This window comes from Corythoichthys intestinalis, chromosome 15 (genome assembly GCF_030265065.1).
Source record: "Corythoichthys intestinalis isolate RoL2023-P3 chromosome 15, ASM3026506v1, whole genome shotgun sequence".
Lineage (NCBI taxonomy): Eukaryota > Metazoa > Chordata > Actinopteri > Syngnathiformes > Syngnathidae > Corythoichthys > Corythoichthys intestinalis.
The window spans coordinates 28,148,084-28,173,129 of NC_080409.1; the positions used below are offsets into that span (position 1 = coordinate 28,148,084).

Below are 25,046 nucleotides of genomic sequence, written 5' to 3' on the forward strand. Positions count from 1 at the left end.
GTTCGCTCCAGTGATCCGGTCCGGACAATTGGCTTCCCTTCCCGCCTTGAGCAGCTAGGCGAAGGCTAAGCTAAGCTAGCTGAAAACTCCCCCACGGATCGGTCAGCCGCTGCGCGCTTTGTGCTCCGGTGTTCATGTTGTTCCTCGCAGCAGCGGGACATTTCACTTTACATATTTTGCACGCGCGTCGATTTACGTAGTCGCATCGCGTCGCCATTGCATTTACTTTGAGGTCTAGACTGGTTCCGTTAGCCGCTCAGCTAACAGCAACCGCGCAGCCAAAATGGCGGACAACGAGGATGAGAGCGGCTCCGGGAGAACAATAACAGCCGCGGAACCTCCGCTCTCGCCGGCCCCGGTTCAGACCCACGCCGCAGACTCCACGCGGCCCGAGGACGACGTCCCACCGGCGCCTGTCGCCGCCACCGCCGAGACGGGCGAGTGTACGCCGGCCGAGACGCCCGCAGAGCCGGGGGAAAGCTCGCCCGCGGTATCCGCAGGGCAGAGCGACCATCCCGGGGAGCAGCCCAAAGCGGTGGTCGCCGAGACACAGTTGGTGGACTTTTTACAGACAGAACAAAGCATTCTGGTGGGTACCGAGTTCGCCAGCTTGGGCGCTGACATGAGCAACACCACCATCATCTACGTGCAACCGGACGGCACACTGATGGAGGGCTCCGGGCTGACCCCCGAGGAGCAACAGGCTCTACTGGAGCAGCTCAGCAAGCAGCAGGTGGTTCAGGTCTCGGACAGCGAGGCCGCCCAGTTGCTCCAGCACAGCCAGAGTGTCAAAGGCAGTCCAGTCCAAAGTGTGGCTCTCAACCCCAACCAGCTGCAGCAAGTCATCAGCCAGGTGAGCAGCAAGTCCCAGCAACAACAACAGCAGCAGCAGCAGGTCCAGACCCAGGAGCAGCCGGTCAATCAGATAGTCCAGATCCAGCCTCCTCAACAGCCGGTCAAGCAAATAGTCCAGGTCCAAACCCCGCCGCAGCAGGCGGTCAAACAAATAGTCGAGGTTCATACCCCGCAGCAGCCAGTCAAACAGCTAGTCCAGGTCCAGACACCGCAGCAGACTGTCAAGCACCTGGTTCAGGTCCAGACTCCGCAGCAGGCAGTAAGACAGCTAGTCCAAGTCCAGAATGCCTCCCAGCAGCTGAAGAGCGTTGCCCAGCAGGTTGCTTTGCAGAGCAGCAGCAGCAGTAGTAGCAGCAGCAGCACAGTCCAGGTGACCCCTTCCAAGGTAAGCAGTCTAGGGGTGGGCAATAAGGCCTAAAATTGTATCACGATATTTAAAAAAAAAAAAAAAAAAAAAAAAACTTGCGATGACGATATTGGGACACAAATTCTAAAAATATGTCATTTGTTTTTCACACAATCTCTTATTTATTGCACACAATAATTAAGCCATCCATGTTTTACACAGCAATACTGTATAACAAGCACAAATCTATTCCAGTAGCTAACTGAAAGCTTGAATTGGAAATAAAAAATTGCAATGTATAACCTCGTAGGTCAAGTGTAACATAACAGTTTAAAATATGGAACTTCAGGTTCTCCGTTTTAGTATTTAACAGCAAAAGACCAAAAAAGCTGCAGACAGTGAGATGTCTATTTATTATTTTATTTTTTTCCAATTAAAAACACTAATACATTTTAAAATGTAAATATTTCCAGTGTTTCTTCTTTTTTCAATTATATATTTTTAAATAAATACAATGTAATAAAAATAACATTCTTTTAAAATATCCTTTTTGTTTAAATTTCCAAAAAGAAACATTTTCAAATAAATTGAATATTTGCAGCGTTTTAATTTATTTAACTCTTTCTGGCCATTGGAAAATATAGATGTCCAATTATGTGGCTCTTTTCCTTTTGCTGTGAATTTGAAGGAGTTTGTCACTCATAGACAATCCGTCCAATCCATTTCTAGTGGAAGGGTTGGTAGCAAACTGTCCTCACACTTGAAATGGATTGGATGTCTATCACCGCCAGCGGCAGCCAATAATTAGGGGGGGGGTTTAAAAAATCCAACCTCAAATAAATATGTAGTTTTTTTTTTGTTTTTTTTTTTATGGACATTCATCACCGTCAACAGCAATGAATGGGTTGAAATCTGCACATTGTGATACTACCTAGCTAACTGTATTAGCCAGGGTTCTTCTGGAATATTTTTAAAACATGATTTTCCTTTTTGGTCCACAGTCGGAACCAGTCCGAATCCAGATTCAAGCTCCTCCCAAACAGGACCTGAAGCCCCGCCCTGCATCCCAGCAGCAAAACAATCCACAGGTGACGCTGTCAACCAACGGCAGCACTCAGATCATCCACATCCAACCAGTGGTGGCTCAGCAGGGCCAGCAGTTATTCCTGCAGCAGAATTTGAGCGACACCCCCATCCAGCTGGTACTCCAGGGCTCCACGCCCGTGGTGAGTTCCCTGCTCCCATTGGTCCAAAAGTTGCCGACACCTGCATCCGCCACTGTCACCTCGGCCTCCAAGACAACTCCCAATCCCACAGTTAGGCTAGCCAATGTGTCGTTACTCAAAAGCAATGGCACTGTGGTGTCCCTCCCTGCTGCTGTGCCGTCAGCACAGCCCGGTGCCCCCGCGGCAGCAGGCGCCCCCGTTGCAGCAGGCGCGCCGACTGTAGCTAAGGATCGAGAAAAAGAAAAAGCTCGGAAGCAGAAGAAGAAAGAGAAGAAGGCTGTCAAGGTGCAGACCCGTTCAGGCCGAGTGTCCAGACCACCCAAGTACAAAGCCAAAGACTACAAATTCATCAAGACCGAGGACCTGGCCGAGAGCCACCAGTCTGACTCGGACGACTATTCGGACATGAGCACAGAGGATGAGGAAAGGAAGGATGCTGCCCGAGATGCCGACTCCTCGCTGGCCTACAGCCACAAGTCCAGGCACCACCCGTGCCAGACCTGCGACAAGGCCTATATTGGACAGGGAGGACTCAACCGCCACTACAAGCTCAACCCCAGTCACGGGGAGCCTGAGCCCGAGCCTGTCCGTGAAGCCCCGTCGCAAAGCCAGGGCGATGACGAGCAGGCACCAACGCTCGCCAGTGAGACGGCGGAGGCCAGTTCAGCGGATGCCGATGAAGAAGAGGAAATGGAGGAAAAACCTGATGCCTTGGAAACAGACAAGGTACGGCACTCATTTACCATATTTTCCACAGTATAGAGCACACCTAATAATAAGACACACAGCCCAAATTCAACAAAATTTTAAGAAAAAAACATACGCCATACTCGACTATAAGCCATGTCCATGTCTTAATATGGGACATTTATACAGAGAGCTGTTACACAGAAACATTCGAATCAGCCCTGATACAAAAAAAATCAATAGACGTGCTCAAAGGATTGATATATGCTGGCCCATGCTACATAACTACTGGTTTTAAGACAATTGGTTCACGAATGATGGCAGAGTAGGACTTCAAAGTTAGTGTCCACAAGATAAAGAACAACAACAACAACTACGGTGGTTGGGTGGCAACTTGAAAGGCCTTTAGCTGGTAAAAACATTGGGCCTCTTAAAAGTGAATCTTCTGAGTACTCCCGCCGCCTCCTCCAATTATTATTTTTAATGTTTGTGAAAAGATCCCATTTAATCATCTACTTTTTTCTATTTTTGAAAATTAAAAAAGAAAAAAAAACCGGTACATAATCTTCATTTTTTTGATTAAAAAAAATCAATTAAAATAAAAAAGGGAAATAAACAATGAATAATCTACATTTTAAATATAAAAAAACCTAATTTTTAAAAATTTCTTGTAATTATTTGATTCAGAAAAAAGGAGCGTAAACATTGAATCTTTGCAAAGTAAATATTCTCTGTGAATATTCTGAGTAATCCTTTCTTTTATCATTTTTATTTAACAAAGAAATTATTCAATATTTTCTTTTTAAAACAAGAAAAAATCAGGAAATTATTTATTGTATTACAAATAATTTCATGAAAATAAAAATACAAATATAGCAGTACATAACAATGATAATAATAACAATAATAATAATGTATCTAAAATGTATGTATATTAAAAAATAAAAAGGGACAGGAAAAAGTCTTTTATTGTAAGGAATATAAATAATTTCATTTAAATAAAGAAACACAAATAACAGTAAATCTCTAAAATAAAATAAAAATATATATATATATAATTAAACTGGGGAAAAAATATGCTTTGATTATTAATTGTTTAATTTCTTTTTTTTTTTTTTTTTTTTAAGGGAAAAGGGAAAAAGTATGTTTAATTAGTCAATTGTCTGGTCACAGGAGCCAGGCCCAGTGGCGGCTGTGACTGGAGGATTCCGAGGCATCTACCACCGGGGTCCCGGCAGGCCCCGTGGCCGAGGACGGGGAAGAGGACGCGGGCGGGGCCGGGGCAGGTCCCTAGGAGCGCCACCTAAGGTGAAAATCCCATGAAATATATATTAAAAAAAACAAGCTGCTCACAAGTCGACATGCATGAAGTTTGTTCAGGGTTCGAGCGGCTTCATGGGCCGGCGGGGGCGCCGCGGAAGGCCCCCCAAGCTGGGCAGTGGCGTGCTGAGCCCTGAGCTTCAGGGGGAGAGGAGACGAGAGCGGCTGCAGGAGGTTTGCTTGTTCGCCACTATGTTTGCAAATTGTATGTTTCCATGACAACCGTGTTTGTCCACAGCTAGTGGATCAATGCGAGGACGAGGATCTGATGGACATCGTTCTTCCTCGGCTCACCAAAGTCTTAAGCGTGTGGGAGATGCTGCTTGCCAAGGTACTCAAACCATCAGGGCCAACAGAAACTCAATGGCTGTCATTGACGGCGGTAGATGTCCAATCCGCTTGGACTGTGAGGTCTCACAGCTATCACTCTAAACACCATCAATGGCAGTGAATGAGTTCATAGTAAATACTTTTATTTATTTTACAATGTTTAGACGTTGCCCTTATTGCGACCCGACCCCGGATTAAGCGGCAGACGATGGATGGATAAATAACAAATGCAAATACTGAGGTGGCTCAAAATTCTGTTCTGAGACCCCCAATTTGGCCAAATTTCGACGTTGTCCAACATGCATGTGTGATATATCGTTGGAAAGCTTAAAACTTCTTTTTTTGTACAAAAAAAAAAAACAGGAGGGATTTTTTGACACCTTAAAAGTAGGTCAAATTGCGTGAGCTAAAAATAAACATTTTTGAGACCTTTGAATTTTTCTCTTTGACCTTTGTTTTGGGCACCCATACTGGTACATAGTATATGACAAACAGTTCAGGTAACATTTTGCAAAAGAAAATGTATTCGATTCAGTAAATGGGAGATAATTGGGAAGTTTTTAAGCAGGCGAAGTAAATTGTTTAAAAAGTATTTGAAAATGACAAATTTAGGGAACCAAATAAGAACAACATCTAGATCTTAAAGAGAAAGTCCCTTTTTCATTCTAATTTTATAGCCAGCAAAAGCAAAGAACCATTTATAAATGCAGAAGTATTAGCATAATATTTGAAAATTGTATGTATCGATGAATACAACACATGCAGTAGGAAATTATGCCCTACTAATTATCCATGAGCAAAACAGAACAACTTTTGGGGGGCTTGAAATACAGTAGTTTATAGGGCTGAACAATATTGGGGGGGGGGGGGTGACATTGTGATTTTTTTTGGGGGGGGGGGGGGGGGTTGCGATATGTATTGCGATATTAAAACTAGAATAATTTTCACCATAATTGAATAGCTCTGTTTGGGAAGACTTTGTGTCACTATGACCACATTATATTCAATAGAGATGTCCCAATCCGATCACATGATCGGAAATCGGGCCAATCGAGCCATTTTTTGGAGGATCAGAATTGGGTGAAAAGGATAGGGTTTTTAATTAAAAAATGTACTGGATATGTTTTTCTGTTTCATGCTCGTACAGCCTCTCACCCTCCCTCCTGAAAAGCAGTGCGACCAAACTCTTTTCCTTGCTCCTCAGTGCAGCCGGCGTTTGGTACTTAAAGTTAACGATGATTGACAAGTTTGTAGCTTTGATCTGACCTGAGGTGCCTCGGTAGTTCTATGATCAAAGGTGTAAAAATTTTTTTTAAATCTGTCATTACCCATTTACGTCATCGATGACGTTGACAACGTCGACTAGTTGGGACAGCTCTAGTATTGATTCAGCCACCCAACCTGAGTGTTGCAGTGAACTCTTGCTGAACACGAACAGGGACACAAACGGGACTGCTCATCGCTGCCGGCAAAAGTAGATTATCAAATTCGTTGGCAGCTAATTTATTAAATAATTTTCTCGATTAGTTGTTACAGCCTTACACTAGAGGGAACCCATGACAACAGCTCAAATTTCTTCCGTTTTGAGGAATTGATTAGGAACTGATCCTAAAATGGAGTGTGAAAGGGGGTTTTGTCGTACCTAAAATGGTGTCTTTCTTCGTTTCAGGTGGAGCGCACTGCTCCGCCTCGCACTCACTTCCCGGATATTTACCGCGAGTTTGAGTCACTGCAGGCACAAGTGAGACAGGCCGCGCAGGATTACATCGTAGGCCCACTAGGAGGAGGAGCCGCACCATTGGAGATTAGGAACATGGAGGTCAGAATTTTGAAGACACAGGAAGTCGGCCATTATGGAGGCGTCATTTCTCATGCACGTTGCAGGTGGCGCGTTCCCTGGGCATTCTCGACGAGATCAACCGGATGAAGGTTCTCCCCGGCACGCCGGCGGTCTCAAGTGTTAGCAACAAAAGTAGCCGTTACATGGAGGTGAGATGGCAAACTCTCCACACGAGCGCCTTCGAAACAAAAACTCTCCTGTGCCCCCTTCAGAACTCAAAGATGCTGCCACCGTCCAAGCGTTTCAAGATGGAGAACAGTGTTCCTCTACAGCACAATGGGATTGAGAAAACAGGTACGTTGATGATAGAAAGTGGAGGGAACCATTGGACAAGATACATTTTTGACCTCTGACCTTCTAAAACTTTAGTTGTGACCTCCGCTACCCCTGTGGTGACCTCGGTAGCCCCAGTGACACCGACAACGACGACGCCATCCACCGCCACCACGACGGAGACGCCGCCGATTCCCGGTGAAGCCAAACTGTGAGTGGAGCACATCCAAAAATGACAGCACATTCCATTGATGAAAATTACGCTTCATATCTGATACATCCCTTTAAAATGTGGTATTTATCACATTAAAATGTAAAATTTATCTCGTTGAAATATGACTTAGTACATCAATGTGAAATTTATCAAGTAAAAATGACTTCTTTTTTTTTTAGCCTAAAATGTGAAATTTATCACGGTAAAATGTAACTTCTCACATTTAAACATGAAATTAATCACATTTGCATGTGAATTTTATTACATTAAAACGTGAACTTTATCATGTCGAAATGTGACTTTTATCACATTAAAACACAGTTGTTTTTGGCAGCCCTTTAAATTTTCGTCTTAGTCTTTTGGACAGTTATACTTATTATTCTTAGTCATATTTTAGTCATCTCAAAATGTGTTTGTCTTTGTCTAGTTTTTGTTGACGAAAACTCAAGACTAATTTTGTCTAGTTTTAGTCGACATTTATTAAAAATGGTTTCATTTGTAAAATTTAAAACAAAAAAGCCATAAATGAATAAATAAAGGTTTCCGACTATTTGAATGAACATTGACAGACGAGCACATATTGTAGCGTCCACAAGGACAGCGCCAACTTGGTGATAATTTGGGATGGGAATTTCGACTAGTTTCCCTGCCGACTCGCCTCCGATTTTATTTGTGACTAGTCTGTAAGCAAGAAAACTCGCAATTAATACACATATTAAATAAAAAGTTTAAAATGCAAAAGTTTTGTGTATTTATGAGCTATTTTAGCGCAAACATTCAGGACAACTTGTTTATTTTAATTTTATTCATGTAACAAAAATGGACTGAATAAAGGTAAACAATTAAGAGAAATACATTCCTGATATGTTCGCCAACCTCTCTTCCTGGTTGCTCAGCCTGTTTACAGAGAGGCAGAGGCACAAAGACCAAAGCCACTTACATTACGCTAAACTCCCGTGTGATGTCACGCGGGATTTCCCCGTGTCATGGCTTTCATACATTGGGAGATGTACCGGGAATTATGTTAGCCTAATGCTAACGCTACGAGTTACATTTAGCGTGTGATGATCACTCTGCACAGACCTTTAAAGGCTAAAGCAACATTGTATATTCTCTCTGGCCAAGATAAAACAATTCTTACAGTGTAAAAGCCTTGATAGGAGAGGACACTGGCGAGTTGGGGGTGGTGAAGCACAGCATGTCACGTGTGACACAACCCAACACTGCTACTATGCAGGCCACGTTACACATAAAATGTGCCGGAATCCATGGCGGATTTTCCACTAGTCAGATGAAAATTGGCATTCGTCTCTTTATGTTATAGTCTCCCAAAAGACATTTTTAGCTCGTTATCACCATCATTGACAAAAACAACACTGCATTAAAACATGAACTTTATCGTGTAAATTTTACGTTAAAACCTTAAAGCGGAATTTGAGGATTTTTGACATTAGGCTTATCTTCGAGTTAGCGGGGGTTTAGTTAGTTGGTGGAGTTGATTTAAACAAATTCCGTTTCGTTTGCAAGTTATTTGTTCAGGGTACCCGCGGGTTATTAAAAGTATTAAAAAAGCATTGAATTTAGTTTTCCATTATTAAAGGTATTAAAAGTATTAAATTAGCTGTCGTAAGTCTGGAATTTTTTCACCGTGGTTTTAATTTTCAAGAACATCTCAGTGCAACCTAAATGATATCCGTGACAAAGTTTTTTTTAAAATCCATAACGAAGATGACGCGTAGAATTTTTACGATGCACTGCATCTCGTGCGTGCGCGCCGTTAGCATCATTAGCATCAACATCACAACAGCAGGCAATCGCACAGTACTGTGTGCTAACGCAAGGAACTGCTCCGATGCCTTAGTTGTTATGTTCGACGAAAGACTCAACAAGACAACCAAGTCCAAACAGTTGGACCAGCATGTGAGGTATTGGATCGGCGACCAAGTCGCATCCAGATACTTTGGGTCGCAGTTTATGGGTCATGCGAAGGCAGTGGACTTGCTTAACATTTCAAAGTAAGTTGCCAATTTCTCCAATTAAAATGTGTTAGATGCAATAATGTATTTCTGCACGGTTTGCCTTTCGAATGAATGTGAATTTCGCAGTTTTAACTCAAGAGTTAGCCATGTTCAATGGGGTATTGGCAGGTGCACTAGCCTTAGCATGGATAAACCGGAGTCGTAGATTCACCATCACTCTCAGATAGACAACACGGTTGAAACTGTCTATTATTGGAAAGAGTGCGGGGTAACGTTGATCTGAATAACATGGCATGGTGATAGTCAAATTATAATGTAGGCGATAGTAAAACACCTCCTGGTATATTTAAATGTTTTTCTTGATTAAATAAGAGTATTGATTCTCTCTATCTGATTAAAAGAAATGTCTTCAATGGCTAACAAAGGATTAACATGTGTTTTGTATACTTCTTGTAATGTGATTAGGAAAAAAACGATTACCAAGGGAAATGGTCATGTGTAGCTTTTTTATTTTGTGGTAATTAATGGTAAACTACTGCCATTTAGTGGCTGTTTTTTAAACTTTCACTGCCAATTGCAAGCACTTTACAGTTAAGGTTGTCAACTTGACAATCACATACCTACCATCTTGACTAGGTCCTCTTAAAAGGGAAACCTGTTGTATTGCAAATGTAATTTCTGAAGTTGCTTTAAAATAATAGTGTAAAATCCATTTTATCCTGGGAAAAAAAATTCTGAAAGACCTTATATATAAATGTGTTTTAATTGTATCTTCAATAAATGTGCATTCTTTTGTTAAACACACTTAGTAATTCAGGTTAAATTTGATGTTCAGTGCTTTATTTTTCTTAATATGATTCACTATTATCTAAATAATGGGTGCGAGAAAAGTATTAATTTTCAGTTGAAATGGCATTAAAAAAGGTCTTAAAAGTCTTGAATTTAGATTTATCAATCCTGGGGGGACCCTGTTGTTAGTTTCAGGGCTCCGGAGTGGCTAAGCTAGTGCGAGTCAATGGCACCATTATAGCATGCCAATAAAAAACAACATATGCACACTATGAAAATCATCGATGACCCTTGCAATCAATAGTGTTGGCAATGTTTTCAGGATGAAGTTCTTAAAACTTACCATTGCATGTTAATAATTGCAGTATGAACAGCAACATTTGTAATCCAGAAGCTCTGCAAAGCAGCAGGGCTGAGTTAGATCACATCGGGGGGTTTTTTCATCGCTGATTTTTTATGTTGTTGCCAGCAGCAAATGACCAGTTTATATTTTTCCTCGTTCTGCATAGGGAATTTGTGGAAACTTTCCTTTGCCCGTTTGTTTCCACAGCCTCTAAATCGCATTTCTCCATTTTGCCGGCCATCATTTAACTCAGCAGACTGATACTTCATTCGAGGAAGGTGGGAAGTCAAGAGTTTCCAACGTCTGATCTGGAAAAATATCATTAGTACACCTCCACTATTTGATCGCTTATGAGAAGTCAGGTTTGCTGGAGGTCAAAATGTCTTTTGAAGGCCAAAATAAAAAACAACTTGTGGCGATCAGCCATCTTTGCAGCCAAGTCGCAACTGGTACTCTCAGAGCGTGATAAGTCCGACTTTCCACCTTCCTCGAATGCAGCGTGAGAACGAGTGACCGAAGCACTCCTCTTTATTGGGGTCGTATTACGCATCTAAAAAATAGTCCTGCAGAATGAAATGAACTACGGCAGTTTGGTGTGACATTGGTTTGGCCGCATGGGTGTTTTGAAACAATGATATGTGTTTTGAATGTATTTGACTATGTTGGATCTGTTCGTAGATCTGTATCGTTTTTTTATTGGCATGCTATAATGGTGCTATTGACTCACGCTAGCTTAGCCACTCCAGAGCCCTGAAACAAATAACTCTCAAACAAAACGGAATTTGTTGACATCAACTCCACCAACTAACTAAACTCTGCTAATTTGAAGATTTAGCCTAATGTCAAATGTCCTGAACTTCCGCTTTATCAGATTGAAATATGAATTTTGAGTTTGAATGTGACATTCATCACATTAAAACATGATCTTTCTTATGTGAAATTCATTGTGTTATGGTGTGAATTTTATTACATCAAACATGAAATTTATCACATTATGTCATTATGTGAATTTTATAATTAAACCCAAATTCATCAGGTTGATATATCTCGTTAACTCATTGACAAAGACGTCGATCAATGTTTTGTCAAGGGCTGCAACTATTGATTATTTAAGTAATCGATTATCTATTAGTTTAGATAAATTTAGGGGATGTAAAACAAAGGCTTGCTAAGATTGGACTTTCAAAAGAGCATTAAATGCGATTAAAAAATAAAATTCCTGAGTTTTTTTCAAACGGCAGAATTGCACTTTCATTTCACAAGAGCAATAAAAACATTTAAAAATACCTAAGGTTAGCCTCAAACGGTATGAAAAATTAAAAGAGGATCGAAATACAACAAAATAATAATTGGCTAACTTGCAAAGCAAAAGTCCGCTAGTTTAAATTCCTTAAAACGGCAACTTAAAAAAAAAAAAAAAAAATTAACCAATGCGCTTAACCAATCGTTCAAACACATATTCACCATAAATCACTGCTTAATATACTTCTAAACTAAAATTTGAAAGCATAAACAAGCTTACTAGCTCAAAGAAAAACCTTATGTTGGTCTTAACAGGGGGCAGTTTGATCCAGCCATGTTAGATGAGTTGTCACATTAACTGTTGCCACTAGAGGGCAGTGTATCCACCCAAATTAATGAAACTAAATGAAAACACTTTCAAAGCAAACCATTACAACGTCACTCTAATTAAACAAATCCTCGAAAAAGCAAAATTGATTCGAAGCTTTTTTCTAATCTCGAGATAACCATTGCAGTAGTTTTGTCTGTAACCATTGCAGTAGTTTTGTCTGATACAGCTTGTGCGGGAATTTTAAGACTTGTATGCAATGTATTTCTGTCCTGTTAGTGGGCAACAGTTCAGATCGATCACCTCAAAACATTCAATTTATAATGATAAATTGTGAATTTTATCAGGTTAAATACAAAATTAATGTTAAATACCCCATTAAAACATGATGTCTGTTTAGTAAAAAAGTTTCACCAATTTCTTTTGGGAAACGGGAATTACTTTCAACTGATGTCTGTTCATTCATTCGCTAATGGCTCAACGAGTTTAGATGGATCGGACTTCTAGTGCAGTCAATGGCATTTGCCTTCATTTTAATTAGGGGTGTCAAACGATTAAAACTTTTAATCGAGTTAATCACAGCTTAAAAATTATTCGTAATTGCAATTCAAACCATCTATAAAATATGCCATATTTTTCTGTAAATTATTGTTGGAATGGAAAGACACAAGACTGATATATACATTCAACATACTGTACATTAGTACTGTACTTGTTTATTTTAACAATAAATCAAGATGGCATTAACATTAACCTTCTGTTAAAGCTATCCATGGATAGAAAGACTTGTAGTTCTTATAAGATAAATGTTAGTACAAGTTATAGAAATTTTATATTAAAACCCCTCTTAATGTTTTCGTTTTAATAAAATTTGTAAAATTTTCAATCAAAAAATAAACTAGTAGCTTGCCATTGTTGTCAGTAATTACACAATGCTCGTGCTGAAACCCATAAAATCAGTCGCACCCAAGCGCCAGCAGAGGGTGACAAAACGCAAGTAACAAGTGGTCATGACTGTGCTGTCATTTTAACCTGTTTGAGCGGGGCATGTGCGTTATTTGCATCAAATATTTTAATGTGATTTATTTAAAAAAAAAAAAAAAAAAAAAATTACCGCCCGTTAACGTGATAATTTTGACAGACCTAATTTTAATATTTTGATTTGAGTTACAAGTGATGTAATTGCCGTACGTGCTCTTCCAGCCAAGATCCTCCGGCCGACATCCCCATGGAGGTGACCACAGCTGAGCAGCAGGTGGCCGAGGCCCCTCCACCGACCCCGAGCGAGCCGGCCCAGAAGCCTCCGGAAGCAGAGAAAGCGGCAGAGCCTGAGAAACTTCCTGAAACATGTGTGGTCGAGGAGGGCCAGGAGATCTACATTGAGACGGACGGCCTGAGTGACGCGGACGGCATCGTCATCGTCAACGGGCCGGACGGGACCACCATGCACATCCAAACCCCCCAGGGGGTCCCGCTGGAGGCGGTGCAGGCCCTGCTGGGCATCGAGGCGGCCGACCCCAGCAAAGCCAGCTGAATGGGGAGGGGGGAAAAAACGGAAGGTTCTTCCCCTGGAACTGGTCTTTTAGTTCCTATTTATTTTGTACGTCCGTATTTTCTTCTCAAGACGACGCTGGATTGATTTTTATGAGCTTTGTTGTAAATGTTTTTTTTCATATCTGCCTTGTTAATATGTAGATAAATGTGAGAAACACAGCTGCGCTATTTTTATGACTTTTTTTGGAGAACCGCCGCTCGTTGCTCTCATTTCCTGTTTTCACAATAAAAGCCACTGTCAAGCGGGAAGGTGTCGATGGCCCGTCTCCAGCAGGATGGCCTCCAGGGCCAGACGGGCCTGAGCCGGTACAAGCGGCTGGTGCAGCCAACAAGAAAGGTACACCAGGCCGAGGTCGCCGTCAGTGCTGTGGGCTGCTTCCCGCAGGATGACGCGCTTCAGGCGCAGCTCCGACGAGAACGACTGCAGTAGGATGTCACACGACGACACTTTAAAATAGAGGAAAAACAAAAATGGGTCACATTTGCGCCCCTTTAACATTTCACGCATCCGTAAACTATAGCCACTTTCATAGCATAATTTTTTTTTACCACATTTAGAATGAATGAATTCTATAACCGAAGCTGTTTTGTGGCTCCATCACGAAGCAGTGCTATTGACTACTGAATTTTAGTTTGTCACTAGATGTCCAATCCATTTAAAGTAGGAGGCAACGCATGAACATATTCATTTGCCAACCCACCCACTTCAAATTGATTGAACGTCAGGTGCCGTCAATGGCAGCCATTGATTTAAGATTGGTATTGCGCAACGGCAGGTGCCTCAGCTTTGAGGAATTTGGAAATGTTCCTAAAATGAAGTGTCGGAATGTTGTGTCCGTGAAAAAAGATGAGTCATATTTTTTGGATTCTGAATTTTTTTCATTTTTACAATAAAAATTCAAAATCATAAATGCAATAAAATAACTTTTTAAATCCCTCTTTGTTTTCAATAAAATAAACATTTTAAATGAACAGATTTGCAGTTTTTTTCTTATTTAAGCGTTTTTTGATAAGTGAAATTAAGATTATTTACTTTTTTCCCAAATTGATTTTTACTGGTAGCACGGTGGTGGAGAGTTAAGCGCGGCTGCCACACATGTCTGAGATCAAGGATTTGATCCCAGGCTCCGACCCTGCTGTGTAGAGTTTGCATGTTCCCCCGCGTACCTGCGTGGGCTTTCTCCGCGTATTTTGGCTTCCTTTCACCTCCCTAAAACCTGCACGGTAGGCTAATTGAACACATAATTCTCCATCGGTGGGATTGTGGGTACGAGTGGTTGGTTGTATGTGTTATATAATTAGCTGGTAACCAAGGTGTACTCCGCCTCCTGGCTGTAGTTAGCTAGGACAGGCATCAGTACCCCAGTCACCCTCGTGAGAGTGAGCGATAAGGAAGATGAATGAGATTTAGTGTTAACTCACTGGCTGCCATTGACGGCGCTAGACGCCCAATCCATTTGAATTGGGAAGACTAGAGTGAAAGGATAGAAATAGAGGTCTATTTTCCCTCACGGTAAAAATGGATTGGACATCTACCGCTGTCAATGGCAGACACATACACATAGAAAGTAAATCGATTTTTGGCAACGCTGCCTCACCAAAGTCTTTAGTGCTCCAACTGTGGAAGAGCGGAACCTTCCTGCCTTGTGGCCCGAACTGAAATTCCTCCAGGTCCACCAGGCCTCGCTGGGATGCCATAAGGCGCTCCATCTTGGCCACAATGGCCGCCTAACACGAAACAGCACGTTAAATAAAACGCTCGCAAAGTAAAAATGACTATTTTCCCACCATTTTGTCAACAACACCCTCCAGTTTTTCGCATTCCTCCCGAAGCGCTGAATTCTCAAAAACCAGATCTCGGGTGGATCCTTCAGTGTCGATGCTGCACAGGAAGTAGAGAGGGACGCTAATATTAGCAATATAGCTCATATATTTCAGGACAGACATACTAATCCTTTCTGAAAAAAAAATAGCTTATTGTGATAAATTTCATTATTTTCCATAATGTAATGAAAAAAATGAATCTTTCATATATTTTAGATTCATTGCGTATCCATCCATTATCTACCACTTAATCCGGGGTCGGGTCGCGGGGGGCAGCAGCAGGAGCAGCAGGGGAGCCTAGACTTCCCTCTCCCTAGTCACTTCAACCAGCTCCTCTGGCGGGATCCCAAGGTGTTCCCAGGCCAGCCGAGAGACATAGTCCCTCCATCGTGACCTGGGTCGTCCTCAGGGCCTCCTGCTGGTGGGACATGCCCGGAACAGGGAGGCGTCCAGGAGGCATCCATACCAGATGCCCGAGCCACCTTAACGGGCTCCTTTTATCACGGAGGAGTAGCGGCTTGACACAGAGTCCCTCCCGGATGACCAAGCTTCTCAGCTGATCTCTTAGGGAAAGCCTGTACACCCCGAAGCGGTAAATTATTCCGGCCGCTTGTATCCGGGATCTTGTTCTTTCGATTACGACCCACTGCGCGTAACCATAAGTGAGAGTAGGAACTCTGAATGTAGATCGACTGGTAAATCGAAAGCTTCGCCTTTTGGCTGAGCTCCTTCTTCACCGCTATGGACCGGTGCAGAGTGCGCACCACTGCAGACGCTGCACCGGTCCACCTGTCGATCTCCCGCTCCCTCCTACCCTCACTTGTGAACAAGACCCCCTAGATACTTAAACTCCTCCATTTGGTGCAGGCTCTCATCCCGACCAGGAGAGGGCACCCTTTTCTGACTGAGGACCATGGTCTCGGATTTGGAGGTATGATCTTCATCCCAACCGCTTCACACTTGGCCGCGAAATGCTCCAGTGAGACTTGGAGGTCAAGGCTTGATGAAGCCAACAGCACATCATCTGCGAAAAGCAGAGATGCCATGCTGAGGCCACCAAACCGGACCCCCTTAATGCTTTGGCTGCACCTAGGGATTCTTTCTTTCAAATTTCTTTTTATTGGTTTTACAAAAATACAGAACACCCCCCACCCCAAACTAAAAAAAAAAAAAATTAAAAAAAATTAAAAAATTCACTCTAAGTTATCCAACACAACCAACCATGAAGTCTAAGTCTGATCGTAAATGTCCAGAGAGTCATAGAAAGTTCTTCCGTGCCATCACTTCCAATACATAATTGTTACAGAATAAAAATCCAGTGCAATACATTCAAATGTTCCACCAAATAGGAGCAGCATGGACAGCGACCGTACCGTTGCCCATCCCCCATGGCTAAATGAGCAATATAACAGTGCATGTCATTCCTGCACTTGTGTAGCGGTGTTGTCAAAGAATGAAAGAAAAGGTCCCCATGTACTATAAAATTTCTTTTCAGAACCGCGAAGAATATATCTGATTTTCTCGAGCCTAAGGTTCATCAGCACATCCCTTATCCAATGCGCCGTTGTGGGTGGGGCAGCCTCCTTCCACCTCAAAAGAACCAAACGTCGCGCCAAAAGGGTGGTAAAAGCAATAACCCTACACCCCCAAGTAGGCAGCCACAGACCCTCCGGTAAAACTCCAAATATTGATATTAAAGGATCAGGAGTGATTCCGTCCGACCCCTAACACTAGGGAGAGGGCTTCAAAAATACCCTTCCAAAATATTTCTAAGTTCGGACATAACCAAAACATATGGATCAGTGTTGCATCCGCCAGCTTACACCTATCACACAAAGGGCTGATTTCTGGAAAGATTCTGGACAATCTTACCTTAGAATAGTGTACCCGATGTACTACCTTAAATTGAATCAGAGCATGACAAGCGCACATAGATGAATTATGTACCCTACCCAAGACCTTAGACCACAGTCCCTCTCCGATTGGTGTTTGAAGATCCCGTTCCCACAGGTCTTTGATTCTGGATAAGGACGGAGCTACCATATGAGAAATTAGATTAAAAATGTGCTTAATTCCCCCTTTCTCTGTCGGATCTAAAGACATAACGTCATCTAAAACTGTTGTAGGAGGTTTATTTGGGAAAAGCGGTATGATACTCTTAACAAAGCTTCTAAGTTGCAGATATCAAAAATGATGAGAGTTAGGAATATTAAATCTTTGGACTAGCTGTGCGAAAGAGGCAAAAATATCATCCACAAAAAGGTCATTTAAATGTGTAAGACCCAGGCCGGACCACAAATGAAAAGCTTTATCGACTGTTGAGGGTACCAAAAAATGATTCGATGCTACTGGGCTAAAAAGGCAAGTACCAACTACACCATTTTTTTTCCTAAATTGAGAAAGTATCCGAAGGGAGTGAGATAATACTGGGTTATTTCCCGATACCCCAACTTTCAAGGGCAGTGGCGCACCACACAAGGCGGCTAATGAATTTGGGAGACATGCACATGCTTCCATCTGCACCCAAGTGGGACCATTCTCCTTAAGATGGTAATATAACCAATATGCCATACAATTTAGATTTGTGGCCCAGTAATACAACTGAAAATTATGAAGAGCCAAACCGCCATCTGGGCAATACCGTCATCTTGACAGCATTAACGCGTGCTGCTAATGAGGTATGCAGTAGTAGTAGTGCACCTAGGGATTCTGTCCGTAAAAATTAGAAACAAAATCCGTGACAAAGGGCAACCTTAGAGGAGTCCAACCCTCACTGGGAACGAATTCGACTTACTGCCAGCAATGCGTACCAAACTCTGACACCAGTCGTACAGGGGCTAAGGAGATTGGTACCCTGTACTCCCGAAGCACCCCTCACAGGACTCCCCGAGGGACATTCCAAATCCACAAAACACATGCAGACCAGTTGGGCGAACTCCCATGGAACCCTCTAGGACTCTGCCGAGGGTGTAGCGCTGGTCCACTGTTCCGCGGCCGGGACGAAAATCACACTGCTCCTCCTGAATCTGAGATTCGACTTCTCAACGGACCCTCCTCTCCAGCACCCCTGAATACTATACCGGGGTGTCTAAGGAGTGTGATTCCCTCTATAATCAGAACTCACACCCTCCTGCCCCCCCCTTGTTAAAAAGGGGGACCACCACCCCGATCTGCCAATCCAGAGGCACTGCCTCCGATGTCCATACAATGTTGTAGTGGCATGTCAATCACGACAGCCCCACAACATCCAGAGCCTTCATGAACTCCGGGCAGATCTCATCCACCCCCGGGGCCTTGCCACCGAGGAACTTTCCAACCACCTCGGTGACTCCGACCCCAGCGATATGAGCGCCCATCTCGAAGTCCCCAAACTCTGCTTTATCAAAGGAAGGATTGTCAGTGGAATTGAGTAGCTCTTCGAAGTATTCTCCACACAAAATCACGACGTCCCGAGTTGAGGTCAGCAGTACTCCATCTTCATTATACAAAGTGTTAATGGTGCACTGCTTTTCTCTCCTCTGACGCCGGATGGTGGACCAGATTTTCCTCGAAGCTGTCCGGTAGTCGTTTTCCATTGCCTCGCCAAACGCATCCCGTGTCTGAGTTTTTGCCTCGGCGAAAGCCCAAGCTACATTCCACTTGGTCAGTTAGTACATGTTAGCTGCCTCTGGAGTCCCAGAGGCCAAAAATGCCCGGTAGGCCTCCTTCTTCAGCTTGACGGCATCCCTTGCCGCTGATGTACACCAGCGGGTTAGGGAATTGGCACCACGACAAGCACCAACCACTAGGGTTGTTCCGATCATGTTTTTTTGCTCCCTATCCGATCGTTTTGAGTATCTGCCGATGCCGATATTTCCCGATCCGATTGCTTTTTTTTTTGCTCCCGATTCAATTCTAATCATTCCCGATAATTTTTCCCGATCATATACATTTTGGCAATGCATTAAGAAAAAAAAATGAATATAACTCGGATGAATATATACATTCAATATACAGTACATAAGTACTGTATTTGTTTATTATGACAATAAATCTTCAAGATGGCATTTACATTATTAACATTCTTTCTGTGAGAGGGATCCACGGATAGAAAAGACTTGACTTTATATATTGTGACTAAATATTTCCATCTAGTGTACTTGAGCTTTCAGTAAATGATACGGCAGCCATGCCCAAATGCATGATGGGAAGTGGAACCATGATGGGGAAGTGGAACCATGACTGTGCGTCGTGCTACCAATGGATATATCTTCTCTGCTTTGGGAAATACCTTAAAGTGTTACATTGCTTCCCATGATATTTCTAATCATAGGGAGAGGGATTGCAAGGCTTTAGCCAATTGAAGAAAGGCTCCAAAGGCTGCCAAAATTCACTCTACTCATTTTGCGCTGCTTTTTATCTCTCTATATAGGTAAAATGGCGTCACTACAGATTGAGCGTGACAATGAGTGAGAGGGTCGTGCAGCGCATACATTAATAGCGTTAAATATTTTAACGTGACACATTTTTTAATAAATGAATTGCCGCCGTTATCGGGATATTTTTGATAACCCTACCTTAAGTCTAAACTAAAGACTCTGGATGAGTGTAACATAAGATGTCTGTAACGTTAAATACAATTAGAAAACGATTTAATTAAAATTTATATATTAAAAAAAAGGTATGGCCGGTATTTTTTTGTCGATTCTGATACTTTGAAAATGACGTGATCGGACACGATCGATTGGGACATCTCTACCAACCACCTTAACGGGCACAGCTCCGATCGGCCGCCTCAACAATGGAGGTGCAGAACATGGCCCACTCGGACTCGATGTCCCCCACCTCCCCCAGGACAAGTTCTGCCAGAGGTGGGTATTGAAGCTCTTTCTGACAGGGGATTCTGCCAGATGTACCCAGCAGACCCTCACAATACGTTTGGGTGCCAGATCTGGCCAGCATCTTCCCCTCCCATCAGAGCCAACACACCACCAGGTGGTCACTTGAAGTGCAACAAAAATAAAGATTTGAATTGCTTACCACAGATGTCGACAAAAGCTTTGCCCCGGGACATAAATTACACTTTACATGCACGTTCTTTCCTTTAATTTCGACCAACTTGAAATAGTGTTTATATCTCCACCTCGTAAAGGACAAATTTTCCTCTGAATGTTCTGCCATCATATCCCTCTGCATCTGTGTTGCGTGTGTGTGTTTGCCGCACGCGCTGTTCCGGTTTGTGTGTGAAAACACCGGCTCTGAAGTACGTGCGCTATTAGGCTCGAGCTTGCCTGACACGGCCAGACTGTTCTCCCTGTATTTTTCAAACACAGTGAGGATGGTCTGGGACCCAGCCCATTAACGGCCTCTTGAGCAAGAACAAAATCAACCGTCCAATCAGATTCGTTTATTTGCGTGACGTGTTCTTAACGAGGAACGTCACTCTTCCGCGTCAGAAGTCATCTCCACAACAACACAGATGGCGAACAGGAGAGCTGAGAATATGTTCCAACTTCCAATCCACGGTAAAATCAGTTTTAAATGACCAAAAACAGATCGACACAAGTCATTGACAACAGCCTGTCTCGCGCTAGCCATGTTGAATAAACTCCGCTCTCCTTGTATGTTTACTTCCGCACGCAAGTCCCCTCATCGCTTTACTAATGTCACATCCGCCCGTCGCTGATTGGTCCACTCCGCTGTCTGTTTGCTGTGGCTTGCTCCGCCCTGGATATTTTATCCGCTGAATAGTGGTCAGACTCAATAACTGGAACAGCGGTGAGTCTGGTGTACCAGGCTAGGCTCGAGCGTTTACGTCACAGAATGGGGGATCACGTGAGATTTGACAACAACGCAGCCATATTGAAAGCAGGTCTGGCTCGCGGGACATTAAACTTTAAAGAGCATACGACACCAGAAAAAAAGTCTTAAATGGCATTATTATGTGAATTAGAATCATATTTTGAGACGATTCGACCATATACAACAATTTAGCAAAGCGCAGATGACGAGAAATGAGTCTTTTAATCTGCCGGTTAGCCACGCCTACAATTATAGGGCTTTAGCGTCCCCAACAGGTGGATGACGTCAGCGGTAGACTAGGCTCATCGGTTTTACTATTCAGCCCATTGAGGGGGAATTGTTCAGAACGAGGAAAACGCGACGAAGAGAGCTGCAAAATGTCATTGTTTCAGTCTCTCTACTCCCAATATTTTTACAGGATATTCTTTTTATCCAAGTATTTTCCCCAATAGCTATATAAATGGCTTGAGAAGGACCAGTCAGTCCGTCGAGGGGGAACTATTCACAATGAGGAAAACGCGACGAAGAGAGCGGCAAAATGTCATTGTTTCTATCTCTTTACTTCAATATTTTTACAGGATATTCTTTTTATCCAAGTATTTTTCCCCAATAGCTATATAAAAGGCTTGAGAAGGACCAGTCAGCCCGTCGAGGGGGAACTATTCACAATGAGGAAAACGCGACGAAGAGAGCGGCAAAATGTCATTGTTTCTGTCTCTTTACTTCAATATTTTTACAGGATATTCTTTTTACCCAAGTACTTTCCCCAATTGCTAAATAAATGGCATGGTCATGACAAATAACTTGTGCTAAATGGAATATAAAATAATAAAAATCCATTTATTCAAGACGACATGGCAAAATTACTCCATAATGGTCAAAACAGTCGACTTTACCTTTACTGTCACACCTGCCGAACGATATTTTATGACACCTAAATCGGACATATGTCATTTCCCTTCCTCGGCTTCGGAGAATGTAAACAGACCAGAAGGAGTGACAGCTAGCCGACATGCTAACCCGAACCGAGGGATGTTTCAAAGTCTTCGAAGTGGAAAATCACACATAACTAGCCTGGATTATTTGACATGACGACCCGGTTGTCGAGTTTCTTTGCGGATCGGCAAACCGCCCGGCGGAGAGCAATTTACAGTTCGTTCCCTGGAGGAGGGTGGCTGGAATTGTTGTGTAGCTAACGTGCTAACAGCTAACTGCTAATGAGCGTGAGGATAGCTTTTTACATGCCTATCAATGATCAAACGTAAGTAGTCCTTTATTTAAAGGAATTTTATAGTGTTTACTTTGTAATCACTGTATTCGTATTTGACATAATACAAAACAAGATGTTTACTCACTTCCTTGTAAGTCCAATGGTCCCACAGTAAATATCCACGGTGAATGGGAACCTTTTGAAACTCCAAAAAGGCGCATACGCCTCTCCCGCATAAAGAATGATTTTTCTGCAGCCGTTTGGCTGGCGTGATGCAAAAAATAAAAGTATTAATCCGCAAAATCAGCTGAATCCTTCGTCCTCATACACAACAGTACACTGTAGCGTGAAGAGGACGTCTTCTACCGTACACGTCACAGCGCCCTCCTCCTCAATGCGAGACCGAAGCCGGAAGTCACTCATTTTCCTGGCGCGGGATTCAAAAAACTAAATAAATATAGCGATCGCTTCCACACACATCCAAGCGGTCCATATCATTCAGGAGCATAAAATACCGCGTGTATTATGAAATAAACATGCTTTTTCGTGTCACAAGCACTTTAACTTGCCAGTTCGATAAAGAGACAAACTCGTTACTAAGGCGAAGAACAGATATGTGATCAAACTTAAGGATGTGAACAATGTTGACCCTTACGAGCAAGCCGAAGACGGGCTTCCACAATTACGCGAAATGGACATTCTGCTGTATTTATTGTGTGGTGTATGTTACTAAACTCATCAGCAATTCCGAAATTACAAATCGCTACAAAGCCACGAACAGTTTTGCTGCTGATGGGTGCAGAAACTCCACATTATGACCGTATCAAACAGCAACTCCATCGTTCTTGCAAAGGTAGGCTATGTGTGTTTACTATTTTCATTGTCATGAACCTGAACGCACCCCAAGTCTTGGATGACAAATAAACAGAGCAAAGTAGACTCGCTACGGCTGGTAGTTTCTTCAATTTATTCAAAGTAAGTAACGCACCGCTTTTGACCGTCAGTAACGGTAACGGCTTTGTAACGGCGGAAAAAATAATTAGTTAGATTACCCAGTTACTGAAAAAATAATGTCGTTACGTAACGGCGTTATTGCCAACACTGCTTCAGCACACACTCCACGCCAACATGAAGCCGTCACCTGCTTCTCCTGGTGTTGATGATTTTACTTGCGATTGTGAAGCCTTCCTCATTGAGCTTCTCCCAGCGGAGCATTAAGTTGTGCCAGTCGGCGGCATTGTCTTTCAGTTTGCGCCCGCTTCCCGTAATGGCTGAGGGCTTCTTGTTCACGCTAATGACCTCACCTGATGAAATAACATTGGTTTAATTCAAACTTTCTTTCAAAATTCCATTATTTTACTTGTAGTTTGTTGGGGAATATTAATTGGGAAAAAGTTTGGTTTTTGCCAAAGACTTTTTTTTTAATTGTTATCTTTTAAAATTATTCATATAGTCAATTCTTATGAGCAGAAATTTAAGAAGGACGTCATACGTGTTAATTAACATTGAGGTTGATAAAACAAAGAGTTGCTTTTTTTTTTTCCTTTGACCACACAATAACTTTGGCATATTACCACTTACAACATTCAAACTAAGGAAAAACATCAACAAACAGCTCAATGTAATTCCATAAAACAACTAATTGGCTGCAACTGACGGCAATGGACGTCCAATACATCAATTTTGCGTGTATACTTTGATTGTATGAGGTTATAATTAAATAAAACAAACATCGATGAGATTCTTAGATTTTTGTGTCATAATATTTTAATTGCCACTTTTACACAACATTTCTCTCTAGATTCCATTTTCAGTACAAGGGAATTAAAAAACAATTTACACACAGGAACGTAACACAAATAACTGCGTTCAATAAAAATGCAAAATACTCCAATTCTCTTGGATTACCGCATCAAACTGGGTGGTTTGTACGGCAAAACAACCTCGCTAAAACGCGTAAATATAATTTAATGTTTCTTTTACCTTCCATGTGTTTATGATTACTCTGGTCGCCGCCAGATGACGTAAAAATGTTTTCTTCGTCGTTGGTCTGGCTGAGTATACTGACGCCCGTTACCACCTACGTCTGGCCAAAATGCGTATATCAACGCTTTGCGATTACATTTGATTTTTTTGTGACTTTTGTTAATGCCTAAATTGGAATTTCAAACAAATTTAGGATACGTGTTACATAATATATGGTTAAAATAAATTACCTCAACACCAGTTATATTTTTAAAGACACTTTTTTGCTTTTCTTCTGACGCCATATTCATAACTCAATTTTTAAAATAATATTTTTTTTGCTAATATAGTAACATATAACCTGGTTCAATCAAAGAACAATATCTTCAGCTACATCATGATTACTAAAATTTAACAGTGACTTTTGTTATAGTTGTATGTAGCACTTTTGGCAATTTCTATCATGTCTTGATGGCTGCACTTCAGCTCGCAATTCAGTTTGACTTAAAGGTAGTTCGTTAGTGTGTCCAATTATAAATTAAAAAGGTCAATTGATAAAATTTACTTACCTATGGAATCGTTGAGTCAGGGAACTTTTTTTTTTTTTTTTTGCTAATTCTGAGAAGTTATCAGCAATAGTTGCAGGCAAATTGTGTTCGGCAACAAATTGGCAGAATAAAATCTCCGCTTTCGTCAGTTCTGCAGACTTCATCTTTATGACCAGTGTTGTTAATCTTACTTTTAAAAAGTAATTAATTAGTTACAAAATACTCCTCCCAAAAAGTTATTGAGTTAGTAACTCAGTTACCTGAATGTAAGAAAATTAGTTACTTGGCAAAGTAACTGGTGCTACCTTTCATGTTTTTTCCCCATTTTTTCAAAAACAAAACAAAACATAGTAACCTTTGCTATGTTTGGAAGTCATTTAATGTTGTGAATC

At 42.0% G+C, this 25,046-nt stretch overlaps 2 protein-coding genes across 2 annotated transcripts; one reads left to right on the plus strand and one right to left on the minus strand.

Annotated features, from left to right (window-relative positions):
• On the plus strand, positions 1–13,485 carry znf839 (zinc finger protein 839). The gene is made up of 10 exons (XM_057859767.1): positions 1–1,240; positions 2,203–3,153; positions 4,288–4,422; positions 4,486–4,608; positions 4,673–4,765; positions 6,434–6,583; positions 6,649–6,753; positions 6,817–6,898; positions 6,974–7,088; positions 12,976–13,485. The coding sequence occupies exons 1-10, from the start codon at positions 284–286 to the stop codon at positions 13,304–13,306; spliced, it is 3,042 nt and encodes a 1,013-aa protein (XP_057715750.1). The 5' UTR covers positions 1–283; the 3' UTR covers positions 13,307–13,485.
• Positions 12,868–24,200, minus strand: cinp (cyclin dependent kinase 2 interacting protein). Its single transcript, XM_057859768.1, has 5 exons — positions 24,125–24,200; positions 23,283–23,445; positions 15,115–15,208; positions 14,925–15,054; positions 12,868–13,773 (listed from the first exon to the last, which is right to left on the minus strand). The coding sequence occupies exons 1-5, from the start codon at positions 24,129–24,131 to the stop codon at positions 13,565–13,567; spliced, it is 603 nt and encodes a 200-aa protein (XP_057715751.1). The 5' UTR covers positions 24,132–24,200; the 3' UTR covers positions 12,868–13,564.
• Between the last annotated feature and the right edge of the window lie 846 nt (positions 24,201–25,046).

What these genes read in the sequence shown, in the direction of transcription:
- znf839 (XM_057859767.1), top strand. Translation starts at nt 284, where the DNA reads ATGGCGGACAACGAGGATGAGAGCGGCTCCGGGAGAACAATAACAGCC. An exon ending in TCCAGGTGACCCCTTCCAAG is followed by an intron (nt 1,241 to 2,202) that starts GTAAGCAGTCTA and finishes TTTGGTCCACAG; the next exon opens with TCGGAACCAGTCCGAATCCA. An exon ending in GACGAGAGCGGCTGCAGGAG is followed by an intron (nt 4,609 to 4,672) that starts GTTTGCTTGTTC and finishes GTTTGTCCACAG; the next exon opens with CTAGTGGATCAATGCGAGGA.
- cinp (XM_057859768.1), bottom strand. An exon ending in ATCAACACCAGGAGAAGCAG is followed by an intron (nt 15,209 to 23,282) that starts GTGACGGCTTCA and finishes CTTCCTGTGCAG; the next exon opens with CATCGACACTGAAGGATCCA. An exon ending in AGGGTGTTGTTGACAAAATG is followed by an intron (nt 15,055 to 15,114) that starts GTGGGAAAATAG and finishes GTTTCGTGTTAG; the next exon opens with GCGGCCATTGTGGCCAAGAT.